This window comes from Geotrypetes seraphini, chromosome 3, assembly GCF_902459505.1.
Source record: "Geotrypetes seraphini chromosome 3, aGeoSer1.1, whole genome shotgun sequence".
NCBI lineage: Eukaryota > Metazoa > Chordata > Amphibia > Gymnophiona > Dermophiidae > Geotrypetes > Geotrypetes seraphini.
In genome coordinates, this window is record NC_047086.1 from 141,141,353 (window position 1) to 141,155,348 (window position 13,996).

Here is a 13,996-nt window from a genome sequence, read left to right on the forward strand (position 1 = left end):
TGCCCAATTTTTATTTTTTAATTGGCTTAATCGGCGTAGTAATTGTCCATGCTGGTTTTCAGCCAATAACAAAACCTATTAATTAAACAATTTAAGAGTTTGGCACCAAACTCTTAGGACATTTAATGACACCTAAGTAGAGGCGCCCTTCCACGCCTAAGGACATCTATGTTTAAAAGTAGGCATTGTTATGGGCGGAAAATAGGCATGGTTGACGTAAGTGTTGTTAGGCATCAACATAGGTGCTGCCAAATTCGGCATGTGAAAACTGGTCTAATAGAGCAGCGCCTATGTCTAGGATGCCTAGTGATGCCTAAGTCTGCTTAGGCACCACTAGGCATGATTCAATAAAGGTGTCTTTTTTTCTATTGACAACTGTGCTTTTTATAGAATCTGGCCCCAAGTGCACACATATATTATAGAATTTGAGGAGGCTTTTCAAAACCCGTACAAAGTGTCGGGTTTTGAAAAGCCATCCGGACTCCCGGACATGTCCTCATAAGAAAGACATTTCTGTGGAAATCCGGACATCTACGTAGGGAGGGAGAGAGAGAATGATGGGAGGGGAAGGAGGGAGTGGCTGGACCCTATCTTTTGATTTGTCCATATTCCCTGCCCTTGCTCTTGACATTTAGATACAGTCTGGTCATCACTGCCATTTGCTATCAGATGTATTTTATTTTCCCTTTTTTTTTTTTAATCTTTGCTGGGTGAGGGGAAATTTGTTGTGAGTTATGAGTTAAGCACCCCCAATCATTTTCAAAAGTTGGCTCCTATGACTGTAGCTAGTGTTCCCCACCTCTTAAAAAAAACCCTTCCCAGAATTTTTTTGACCCTTTAGGGATTTTTCCAGGCTGTTTTTAGTGCAACCACACTGCTATGGTAGCGATCTTGGATTTTCCCAATTTTGGAATAAAAGCCTCCATCTGCCTCAAATCCCCCTTGATTTGGATTAAAAACACCTGGGTCAGGGAGGGCCAAATAAACTAAACTCTGTCTTCCATCTCCATTTTCCTGGTTCCTGATGATGTGTAGGACAAAATTTAGAAGGGTCAGCCCAGTGGTCCACTCCATTCTGCCACTAAAATGGTATGTGGTCTTCATCTTAAGACATATTGGGACAGACTTAAAGATCTCAATTTGTATACTTTGGAGGAAAGGCGGGAGAGGGGAGATATGATAGAGACGTTTAAATACCTACATAATGTAAATGCGCAAGAGTCGAGTCTCTTTCATTTGAAAGGAAACTCTGGAATGAGAGGGCATAGGATGAAGTTGAGAGGTGATATGCTCCAGAGTAATCTAAGGAAATACTTTTTTACAGAAAGTGTGGTAGATGCATGGAACAGTCTCCCAGAAGAGGTGGTAGAGTCAGAGACTGTGTCTGAATTCAAGAGGGCCTGGGATAGGCACGTGGGATCTCTCAGAGAGAGAAAGAGATAATGGTTACTGTGGATGGACAGACTAGGTGGGCCATTTGGCCGTTATCTGAGTGGACAATTGTGCTTAGCTCTCTGGCATTTAACACCACATCAAAACTCCAAAAACAGAATTTTATCACTTAGCTCCTTAGCTGCCTCATCCTTGATGTTCAGTTGTATAAAATACAACTTTTATATGTGATTTTTAAATCAGAAATACTATTTTAAACAACTTGGTCACCCACAAATAATAGTGTGTACAAAGGTAGATGAGCACTTGTAGTGTGTACTGTATACTTTGCATTCAAAACCCTGAATGATGCTCCTTTTTTGAACACGTACCTTTGCAAAATGGCTGTAATTACTGGATGTGCTGTAAGATACCCATCTATTTCCCAGCGTCCTCAATGAGCCTTTTGTAAAACATGTGGGAAAACATGGATTCCATATAAAGAATTGGACTTCACATGTATTAGGAGCTTTTGGCTACAATAACAAAACTGTTACTCCTTCCCAGTTTGAGTTAGAGACAATTTTATGACTGGAGAGGACAATTTTCAAAGTAGAGGCCAACCAAATTTTCATTTTGTTTTCTGCTTCAGGACTAAACCAGGCCAAAATTAATATTCCACATTGTTTTGGGTTGCGTTGAAAATGTCAGTGCATTTTCAGCTGAAACTGAAACTTTAAGACAGACAGACCCCACTACCTAGCCTACTGTACTGGCTAGTCAAGGCAGAAGCAATTCACAGTCGCTCCTGCCTATGCTAGTTCTAGTCTCAAAATGGCTACTAAAATCTACAGCTGCAGTCTCATCAGACTGATGCTGGAGATCCCAGCATTCAATTTAAACCCTGGAGCCTTCATGGGCAGGAGTAAATGAGGATCGTTTCTGCCCTGACTAGCCACTAGACCACCAGCAGTACGGGGGCTCCTTCTGTTGGGGGGAAGGAGGGAGGGAGAGAGAGAGTGGAGTTGTTCCTTTTTGGAGGCCAGGCTGGGCCCTACGCAGCCCTGCCCTAGCATTCAGTTTTGGTTTCAGTGGAAACTGAGCATTGAATTTTAGCTGCAGATTCGTTTTTTGGCTAAAACAAAAAAAATATATATAGTTTCAGTCACCGTCTATTTCAAAGAACTCTGGCTATACTAAAATGATTAATGCACATAGACTGCCTTTATTCATGTCCTCGGCCTGCCTAAAAGTATTAGTGGGTTTCCATAACATGTTTGGTCTAGGCTGGGACGATAGGAAGCATTCTTGGAGGCATGATTAGCCTGAGGAGAAAAAACATATACGTATATGCGTGATTTTAAAAACAGGGATACTATTTTAACCTTCTTGGTCACTCACACAAAATAGTGTTTACAAAAGTAGATGGGAACTTGTAGTGTGTGCATGCTTATGCTATTTTTCAAAAACAAATACTACTGATACTACAGTAAAACCTTGGTTTGTGAGCATAATTTGTTCCGGAAACATGCTTGTAATCCAAAATACTTGTACAGTAGTACCTCGGTTTACGAGTGCACCAGTTTGTGAGTGTTTTGCAAGACGAGCAAAACATTCGCAAACTTGGTGCCTCATAAACCGAGCTTGCCTCACTGTACGAGCGCCCCCCCCCCCCCCCCCCCCCCCGTGATCCGGCACCCCCCCCCCCCCCCGCCACCATCGGGCACTCCCCCGCCGCAACCTGAGATCCCCCAATCCACCCGAACCCTCTTCTTACTTTCAGTGTAGCCTCTGCATCAGCATCGGCAAGGCCCGGCACAGGAAGCAGATTTTCGGGCACAGGACATGCTGGTGCTGGTGCCGATGCGGAGGCTACACTAGAAGTAAGAAGAGGGTTCGGGTGGGTTGGGGGATCTCAGGTCATGGCGGGAGGGGTGCACGATGACAGCGGGGGGGGGTGCCGGTTCGCGAGGGGGGCTTTCGGGGGGAGCAATGCCGGTTCTCGTGGGGGGGGAAGCAGCGCTGCTGGCCTCGGGGGGGGGGAAGGTGGGGGGGGAACATATCAAAGCAAGTTTCCCTTACTTCCTATGGGGAAACTTGCTTTGATATACGAGCATTTTGGATTACGAGCATGCTCCTGGAACGGATTATGCTCGTAATCCAAGGTACCACTGTATATCAAAGCAAATTTCCACAACCCATAAACTTTAATACAAAATACTGTATGTACTTGTATTGCAAGACCTCACTCGTTTATCAAGTTAAAATTTAATAAAATGTTTTGCTCATCTTGCAAAATACTCACACACCAAGTTACTCACAATCCAAGGTTTTACTGTATCATGGGGGTCTTTGAAAATTAGTGTAAGGCTAGAGTTGAAAGCACTTGTGTACTTTTGCATCAAACTATTTGATACTACATATGTAGCCTGCAGCTCAGAGGATTACAGCAACAAGCAGCAGCAGTTTCACTTGCACAAAGTATTGATGGAACAGTTCCCCTGAGAGTTCATGCTAGAGAAGCTCCAGGGGGAAGAGAGACAGCTGGAGGGGGGGGGAGATATGATAAATGTCTAAAAAATAATGAGTGGAAAGGAATAAATAGATGCAAATTAGTTGTTTACTCTTGAAAAGCACAGAATCTAGGGGACTCCCAATGAAACTACAAAGTAGTATATTTAAAATAAATTAGAGAAACTATTTTTTCACTCATTGTATAATTAAACTATGGACTTTATTGCTGGAAGATATGATTTTAAAAAGTCAGTGTAGGTTCAAACAGGTTTTGGACAAGTTCCTGGAGGAAAAGTCCATTGTGGGGCAATTCCACTACTTACTGTATCCCTGGAAAAAAGCAGCATTGAATCTACCTACTTTTGGGTTCCTGACAAGTCCTTGCAGGCTTGATGGGCCTTTGGTCTGATTGAATATGCTAAATCTTATGCCCTTATGTATCTGTACAGTATTTCACATGTCCAGTAGTGCTACAGAAATGATATATAGTACTAACAGGAAGAGAGGTCACAACCATATGCATTGTGTGCCAGGCTGCTAAGTGATGCTATCCTTGGTGGCTGTCTTTGTTTGCAATGGTGGTGGCTAGCATTCCAAGTAGTCGCAGGTATTTTATTTTTTATTTCTTTATTTAATTTTCAAATACATTTTCAAGCATAATCATTTTGTACAGAAAGATTGACAGAAATTTAGAAACAATAACACAAAGAATATAATTTCAGAAAATCAAAAAAATTTTTTACTATCATTCTCAAGTCCTCAATTATAAGGATTCCAAGATTCATTAAGTGACTAAACATAATACAATCAAAATACTTAATCAAGGAAAAAAAAAAGCAGCCTGTAATGGTAGGAGAATAATTCTACATTTCAAGTGAGATTTCTATATCTTATACTTTATCAAGGCGTTTTAGAGACAAAAAACCAGTCATCTGAGATGGATCAAAGGAAACATATTTGAAAGATTTATATCTAATTATGCACTTGCAAGGATAATGCAAGAAGAAAACTCCACCCATAGAAGTAACTGCTGGTCTCATTAACAAAAATTATCTCCTTCTTCTCTGAGTATCTTTGGAAACATCAATATTTTTTGTCCCAAGAATTTTTTTGATTTATTTTTTTAAAATAACCTCATTATCCATTCCTTATCAGGCGCTAAAGCCACTGTTACTAGTAGAGTTGCTGGTTTCACAAGTATTTCCTCTGGAGTTTCAAACAATTCGGAAACATCAAGAGGTTTGTCATGATCATTTTGGTCTTGAACTAATTGTTGCTGTCATTTCTTATCAGGAAGATAATATACTTTAACAAAAGGAGGTAATGATTGTTCTGGAACATTCAAAACTTCAAGAAAATATATCTTCAACATATCTCGAGGTGTTGTAACAGGATTTTTTGGAAAATTTAAAATCCACAAATTATTGGCCCAATTATAATTTTCAAGAGATTCTAATTTTCGCCAAATACTGTTGTTGTCTTTAATTTGCATTTCCTGAAGATTTTTTTATTGTTTTCAATTCCATATTCAGTTTTTGAGTCTCACTTTTACCTATTTCGATTTCTTGTTTCAATTGTACAATTTCTTCTTTCTGTAATTTTAAGTTTCCTTCAATCTCTCTAACTTGTGGGGGAAAAGTTTTACCCAAATTCACTGCTAAGTCCCATATAGTCTCCAACGTTACTTCTGGTGGTTTTGTAAGTAAAGAAAAATCCTGCAGTGGTATTACAGGCTTACCAGATGCTGGCTTTGCTTCCAAAGTCCCTTGTGCTCGCTCCTCCAATGATTTCCCGGCCACAGGTAGCTCCAGGGAAGTAACTTCCCCCACTGACTCCAACGACAAGCTCTCAGGTGAATTAGCCTCTCGCGTTGTGAGCCCTGCCTCCTCGGGCATGCTCAGTTCCTGCGGAGAGCTTGCTTGCTATGGCGGTGGGGGTGGATCTCTATTATCCGGGCTCAGCATGGCATCAAGCCCCAGGTTGTCCACTTTGACATCATTTGCCATGTCGACAGCAGGCGACTCCCGGGCTGCTCCAATTCTCCATCAAGATGTCGTAGATTTAATCAATCGTGCCGCTAGAAGGGATCCCGGGACATCGGGAGGCTCCACCGGTTCCTTTCCCCCTTCTTTTCGGCATTCTGACCAACAAAAAAGGTATGAGAGGAAAAAATCTCTAGGCATCTCTCCCATTACCAGCTGCTGCGGCCATCTTGGATCACTGTGCATCTAGTTCCAGGTATTTTAAATGAAAGATCAATATCTCGGACCCTCCTTGCACATTTCCATCATATTTTCTCTCTTTATTCCTCTTATCCAATTCCCCATCTTTTTTCTCCTTCCTTTCTTGCCACCTTATCTCTATTCCTTTCCTTTAAGAACATAAGATTTGCCGCTGCTGGGTCAGACCAGTGGTCCATCGTACCTAGCCGTCCGCTCACACGGCGGCCCTTAGGTCAAAGACCAGTGCCCCATTTGATTCTAACATTACCTGTGTATGTTCTGGTCCAGCAGGAACTTATCTAACCTTTTCATGAATCCCTGAAGGGTGCTTTCCCCTATAAAAGCCTCTGGAAGAGTGTTCCAGATTTCTATGAACTTCCTTACGTTTCTCACCCTCATCCTTCTCTCTACAATCCACGTAGACTTGGTAACAGCGTCTATGGTTGGGAGCATAGGTGTCGGAACGGAAGAGGAGGCCAGAGAGGCCATGGCCTCCCCATAATTTCTCGGTCACTCTGGTTTTGGCCCTCCCACCCACCCTTCTCCCGATGTTTGCTTAAATCTTCAGGCAGCCATCATGCAGCGTCAAACAGCAGGTCTGCCCCAGAATCCTTCATTCTACTTCTGGGGGCAGGCCTACTCATGGATGTTGCAAAGTGGCTGCTGAAGATTTAAAACTAAAATGCCAGGAGGAGGTGGGTGGGGGATTTGGGAGCTTTTAGAGGTCACGCACCAGGATTGAGCTCCTGGTCCCCCCCCCCCCCAAACAAAGCAGCGTTCCGCTGCCTATGGTTGGGAGGAAGAGAATCGTTGAATACAGAGAAGAAAAAGAGTTAACAGCAGCTGCAAGAAGGGAATATTAGTAGGAACTGATGCCAAGATGTAATGAGTCAGTGACAATTACTGGTTTGAGAGACAGTTAGTAGCAGCTAATGGCAGAGAGAATCAGCAATGTGCAACTAGAGAAGTTGGTAGGGGGAACAAGAATGGTTTGACATATCAGAATAATGTCTAGAATTAGGATATTTTGGACTCCTGTGTGAATAGTGAAAATGTTGATATATTTGGATAACTACTGAGGTAGGCTACTGAATACTGTACATCTATGCCTTTGGGGTTCTTCCAGGTGAAATACTATATAACTCCAGACTGGAGAACCCAAGCCCACGATATTGTCATATGACACGGTTTTCAAGTACAGCTTGGAAGCAGTGCTCTCTTAGCTGGAAGAAAGGAGTTGCAGATGTCAGTTGCATAAACTTCTGTAAAGTAAAAGGAATCTTTCAGTTTATGAACTAGTTATTTATATTAAGAAGACATGGGATCACTGTTGATTATATCAATCTTTACTGGTGTAGTCTATATACCTCCAAAATATTTGGAAGAAATGGTCAATGGTGGAAAAGAAAGGGAAGGTGGAATTTTGGGGAGACTCTAATCCTGTCTGTTGCGGATTCGAGTATTTTGTCGGTAGAGTCAGAAGGAGAAATCCATTAAGAAAAGGCAAATCTGAGCCTGATTCTTACAACTGGAGAAAGCAGTGGATGCTATGTCTGTGGTGCTGTATCTTGATAGCACTAGTGATCATCCAATGGTGCAGTTTATATAGGAGTCAGGATGACGAAGTAAGTTCTGGGTTCAAAAGCAGAAAGTACTCTACAGAAGGCACTGACAGGATGTAAGGATATAAGAACAATAGACTAAGCTAGAAGGAGCTGGACTGCCGTTAGTACACTTTCATGAATTCTAGTTTTTCTTATGGAGGGGAACTACTAAGCACTGGGATTGTGGTTATTAATACAATTACTGATATTTCTGTGAGTGGTCTTTACCAAAGCAAGACTGTGACACATACCTTGCAGTTTTTAATGTTTTGTGGTTTGTATTTTTCTGATTACAGGGCAACGGTTTTGCATGTACTGGCCTACTTTTTCTATCTCTTCTGACCCACTGCACACTGTTATTTACATCTGTTCTCCTGCGAAATCGAAATAAAAATTATTGCAAAGAAAAAGGAGCTATCTAAAAAGCAAGAAATCTCTATATGAGGAAATTAAATACCATAAGAAAATAAAAAGATTTTCAAAAGAGGTAGCCGAGAAAGTAAGGACAAAGCAATCAGCCTTCAACATATACAAAGGTTCTTGAAGAGGAACCTGGGAAAGAATATACTGTAGAGTCAAGCTAAAAAGGGTAGCAAAAGTGTTCAAGAAAGCAAAAGGATGCATGGAAGACAGGTTAGCTACAGAGCTTAAATGAGGTGACAAAACATTTTCTGGCATGTTAATGAAGAGAGGAATAGCAAAGATGAGATGATAAATCTTAAAGGAAATAAGGAGAAATGTGTAGGGGAAAAAGGAAATACAGTAGAAAATGCTAAACAATATTTTGATTTTCATTGAAGGAGGATTTAGAGGACAGTCATTTGTTGGAAATGTTGTGTATGGTAATAGGATTGGGGTTACACCATTACAGAAAAAAGGGTATTTGTGTGGAACTAAAACATGATTTCTTGTTCTTTCTGTCTCCTGATCCATATCCCTTTCCCTCTTCTCTATCTTTAGGGTTCCAAGACTTCTCGGTGGGCTGACCCAGAACACTTCGCCCAGCGTCAGGCCTGTATGAACGCATTCACTAACTGGTTTGGATTCATGCCCTTGCTCCATTCACAGACAAGGCTAGACCCTGTTCTCTTCAAAGACCAGGTTTCCATTCTCCGTAAGAAGTATCGGGATATTGAAAAACTCTAGCACTTACTCCATCCAATTAACAGGATGACATTGAGAATTTCTAGGATGACATGTATCATCCATATGAAGAAATATCAAGATAATGTAGGGTGCTTCCTATCTGGAAAATGAGGCGACAGAGGACTTAAGCTGAGGCTTCTGTCAATCTTAACAATTAATAGAGTATCAAGATTTTCTCATCAGTCTGTTGTATAAGGTATCAGGAAACTCCATAGACTGCAGTCCACTTTCTGCAAGAAGTAGAGGACATTTAGAAATTCTGAAGAGCCTCCATTCTCAATCTGAAAGGACATCATAAAGCTTTATGGAATTCTCTGCCTTCTACCGGATTTATCAAGACTCTAAAAGAATCAAGAGATCCCTAATGAGACAAAGACCCAGCACAGGACACTTCACAGAAATTTGGAAGAGTGCCTAAAATAAAAAGGGAAATACCTGAGTATAACAAACTGTGTCCCTTGTTTGAAAGAGAGGTCAGAGACTAAGTAGAAGAAGAGAGAAAGTATAAAAATCCAAAATCTTTTTTTCTCAGATGGACATGTTGACTCTGGAAATAACAAATGTTACATAAGAGTTTCATGAACGCAACATAAGAGTTTCCAGCAAAAGACTAATGAGTATATAAATCAGTCAAAAAGACATGTCGGTAATAATAGTAGAGTGCTGTAAAGACAATCTGTGAAGATTTAAGGAAAATATGACCTCACAGACTCTACCAATAGAGCAAGAATAGCATCAGCTTTATATATGTATAAACTGTTTAACTTTGTTTACTCATTAAATTTTAAGCTCAGGCCAGGATTTGTATCTAGCTCAATGTCATACTAAGACCTAATCACCCCCCCCCCAAATGGGGAATCTAAATTAAGATCTCCCAAAAACAAAAGCCTGAGCAGCATTCATCATCTCACTGCCATTTTTGAACATTGGGATTTCCTGTTCAAAAATATGTGAGAACATCCAAACTGAACAGCTATTTTACAGATTAAAGAGTCCAAATTATGAATGCCAGGAGCAAGGACATATGTATGGCAGTATTTTACAGAAATGGCCACCTTGGCATCCTTGCAAAAAAGAGTGGCAGCTTAGTGGTCAGTGCTGTGGATTGTAAACTGGAGCACCCAGGTCCATATTTATTTATTCAATTTTCTATACCGTTCTTCCAAGGGAGCTCAGAACGGTTTACATGCATTTATTCAGGTACTCAAGCAGTTTTCCCTATCTGTCCCAGCAGGCTCACAATCTAATGTACCTGGGGCAATGGGGGGATTACGTGACTTACCCAGGCTCACAAGGAGCAGTGTGGGTTTGAACCCACAACCTCAGGGTGCTGAGGCTGTAGCTTTAACCACTGTGCCACACTCTCCCCACCCCCACAACTTTTTTATTTCAATGCCTAGTCCTCCAGGAGCATGGAAATACCTCCTGTACCTAACTGTCTCCATCTCAATAACCTTCAGGCTTGCAGGGGTCATAAATATTTAGGAATAGTAGGTATACATCTGTTTCTGGAGGGCTCACAACTTAATTAGGGGAAAAAAATAAGAGCATGCTGAAATGAAAATTGAACCTGGGTCCCCTGGTTTAGTTCCTCTCACAGACTGTATTCTTCAGGCTTGCTTTCTGCTTTGTTCAGAATGCCCATTATACCTGATTCTGTCATAGAGCCAGTGGCGTAGTAAGGGGGGGGGGGGGTGCTGGCACCTCGGGCACTGTCTTGGTGGGGGTGCTGGCACCTCTTCACCCCCCACGCCACACTCGGGCCCCCCCATACCTCTTTAAATCTTCACCAGAACGAGCAACTTCTACGGCCTGCTGCTCATGCTAGCCTGGCTCCCCTGTGAAATTATTTCCAGGTCATGGAACCAGGAAGTGACATCAGAGGGAAAGCTAGCACCGGCACGAGCAGCAGGCTAGAGAAGCTGCTTGCACTGGCGAAGATTTAAAGAGGTACGGGGGGAAGAGAGGGTGTGAGTGTGGCATGGGGTGTGGAAGGAGCGAGGGGAGGGCAGAGAGGAGGGAACAGGGGGGTGCCATTGCCCAGATGCCTCCTACCCTCGCTACGTCACTGCATAGAGCCTGGCATTCATTTCCAGTTACACTTTCAAGTGAGAGGGATGGGGACAGTAATCACTGGGGGATTCATGAGGGGGTCATGCCTTAATCCCTCCAGTGGTCAGCTGCTCAATCAGAACACCTTTCAGTACCCTTGACATGACTGAAACAGGTCTTCCTTGGATGTTTCTTCCAGTTCCATTATCCCTGTTGAACGTTATAAATTTGGGCCCTCCCTAGACCCACCCAAAACATGCTCACAACACACTGCCTTACTATTTGGACAAATTGCAGTGTAGGACATTCAAAGTCTGCCATTCCAAATTCATAGTTTGGATGTTTCTGGCAGACAGACTTTTTTGCCATTTTGAGGCAACCATGTGCTTCAAAATGAGCCACATAGGCACCCTATGTATCTTTATAAAATACTAGCACCAAATTCTGCAGAAACAAGGCCTAGATTGTGGAGTTGCTTAGGAGACAACATAAATATTACATAGAGTACCTATGCATTGTATAAATATTTGTGTAAATGGTAACTCTACTCATGCACTGCAGCAACTCCTCCCCTGAGCATAAGTACTGTATATTCCTACTTGAATCTACTTGCACTCCTCCACTACAAGTGCACTCTGTGACCATTGAGACATGGCCTAATTTTATATGAGGCCTTTGACATGCACAAATCAGGTTTCTAAAATATTCTCAATTGGGTGCAAAATCTCTACATTAAACTTCTGGGTGCATTCCAACACTTTTTGAAAAGCAGCCATGCACGTAACAGATAGAAACAATTTCCATTATACATCAATGATATGGCTAATATAGCAGAATACAGTACTATAAAGCAGTGTTTCTCAACTTGGTCCTGGAGTACCCCCTCGCCAGTCAGGTTTCGAGATATCCACAATGAATATACATGAAATAAATTTGCATATAATGGAGGCAGTGTATGCTAATCAAGTTTATGCAAATTCAACGTGGATATCCTGAAAACCTGACTGGCAAGGGGGTACTCCAGAACCGAGTTGAGAAACACTGCTATAAAGAATTATCCCCCCCTTAAGTGCTTGTGCCTAATTTATAGGTGTACATTTGACCTGTTATGCTAGTATTCTATAAAGGAAAGTAAGCACCTATTTTCCATTATAGAATAGGATTCATAGACAGTGGAGCGCAAGACGTCAGCACACTGACAATCCAGCGCCGACAATTTGGCAGAAGACAGAAGCGCGCGGTGGAAAAAAGAATTTTTAAAGAGCTCCGATGGAGGGTTTGGAGTGGCAACCCCCCCCCCCCACTTTATTGGTTAGTGTTCATGCTGCTGTTGGAGGGGGTTTCGGGGGGTTGGAAACCTCAATTATAGTGAAAACGGAACTTTTTCTGATTTTTGGGGGGAAAAGTTCCGTTTTCTCTATAATTGGGGGGTTTCACCCCCCACACCCCCCCGCAACGGCAGCGCAAACACTAACCAATAAAGTGGGGGGGGGTTGCCACCCCAAACCCCCAGTCGGAGCTCTTTAAAAATTATTTTTCCCCCACGTGCTTCTGTCTTCCGCCGAATTGTCGGCACGCTGGTGTCTGGCGCGCGATTATCCCGTCACCTAGTATAGGCACCCTCTACGTGCCTAAATATAGAGATGTACCTTTATAGAATTGCCCTCATGATGTTGCAAAAATGATGTCTGCCAGGGCCACTCTATTTTGTTTGGCAACCACTGCTTCAGAATATCCATACTGAATAAAACATTGTAAACCATAGTTGTAACTGAAAAGGTATATGTCATGCCAATCATAATAGGACCAACAATACCAGTTTTCATGTATAAATTGTGCAGAAATGGCACAGAAAAATACTTTTTGTAAAGAAGGTTATAAATTGGAGTTACCTTGGAAATGGAAATGTCTGTTTCATGGCACAGGTGGCCCTAAAGAAGAGCAAAAGACCTTGTCAGTGTCATTTGAACTGACACTGGCAAGGTCTGCGGCAGTCTGAAAACCCGGGGAGCCAGAGTTAAAATTCCACTTCTCCCACTGAGGTACCCTGTGGCCTCGAGCAATTCACTTCACCTTCCATTGCCAAGTACAGCTTAGAAGCCTTAGATTGTAAGACAACTTGGGCAGGGAAATAACTGCAGCACCTGAAATTTAACTTCCCTTAAGCCAAAGGCAAGTAATTACACTTGGTTTTGATTTTTTTTTTTTTTTTTTCAAATTAATTTAGACATTGTAACCAAAATTAAGCATTATCATGTGATAAGCAACATGAAAAGAGTAAGTAACATGACAAAAATATAAGAATTAACATGAATGAAATCAAATCTCCATCAATTCTCATATAAAAGAACCACAATAAAAAGGCAGAGAAATCATAAAGGAGCGAGTAAGAAAGAAAATAAAAATTACAAAGAAAACCAGGTGACCAGAGGACCATTCTCCAAAGGACACTATAAATTAGCTGCTAAAGATGTACAAGCCAAGCCAGTATTCTATAATAACATAAGCCATTCTAGAATACTGGCTTAAATTGTCAATCACAGGCCTAAAGTTAGGCGTGACAGCTTATGCCTGCTCTAGGATAAGTGTAAATGTTCACAACTAAATTTGACAGTTGTGCACATGTGTGAGAGGATTCCCTTATGACATGGCTATAACTCACCCACTTCAACGCTCCTTTTTCAGATGCACATAGCGCTAAAAACGCCAGCGCACCTTAGTAAAAGGAGCCCTCAGTGTCAGAAACAAAAAAATCTTGCTCAACAAAAAAAACAGTCTCTCAAAGTACTGAGCGAAATCAATGAAACAAATCATATAGATATATGATAAAGTGAGTAGAAACCTCAAACACCCAGACACCAATTATTTATTTATTTGTGTAAGGATTTATATAATGTATATTACCTATACAGTTTACATAATCACTGCCATAAATGTTAAACAAACAGACATCTTAAATAGTTACAGAAGACTATATCATGAAATTTGATTATTAATCAGGTAACACATTGGCAGGTACATACATTATGTAAAATCTCAATACAAGTGTCTTTACTGGGGTAATGAATTTTATCATCAGTTCACATT

At 41.5% G+C, this 13,996-nt stretch overlaps 1 protein-coding gene across 1 annotated transcript in view; it reads left to right on the plus strand.

Moving 5' to 3' along the window:
• The window catches only part of LOC117357489 (exostosin-1-like), a 591,565-nt gene extending 582,053 nt beyond the window's left edge, over positions 1-9,512 (plus strand). The window contains exon 11 of the mRNA XM_033938173.1: positions 8,672-9,512. Within this exon, the coding sequence (XP_033794064.1) occupies positions 8,672-8,857 (186 nt within the window). The 3' untranslated portion in view covers positions 8,858-9,512. The remainder of the gene's footprint in view (positions 1-8,671) is intronic.
• The last annotated feature ends 4,484 nt before the right edge of the window (positions 9,513-13,996 follow it).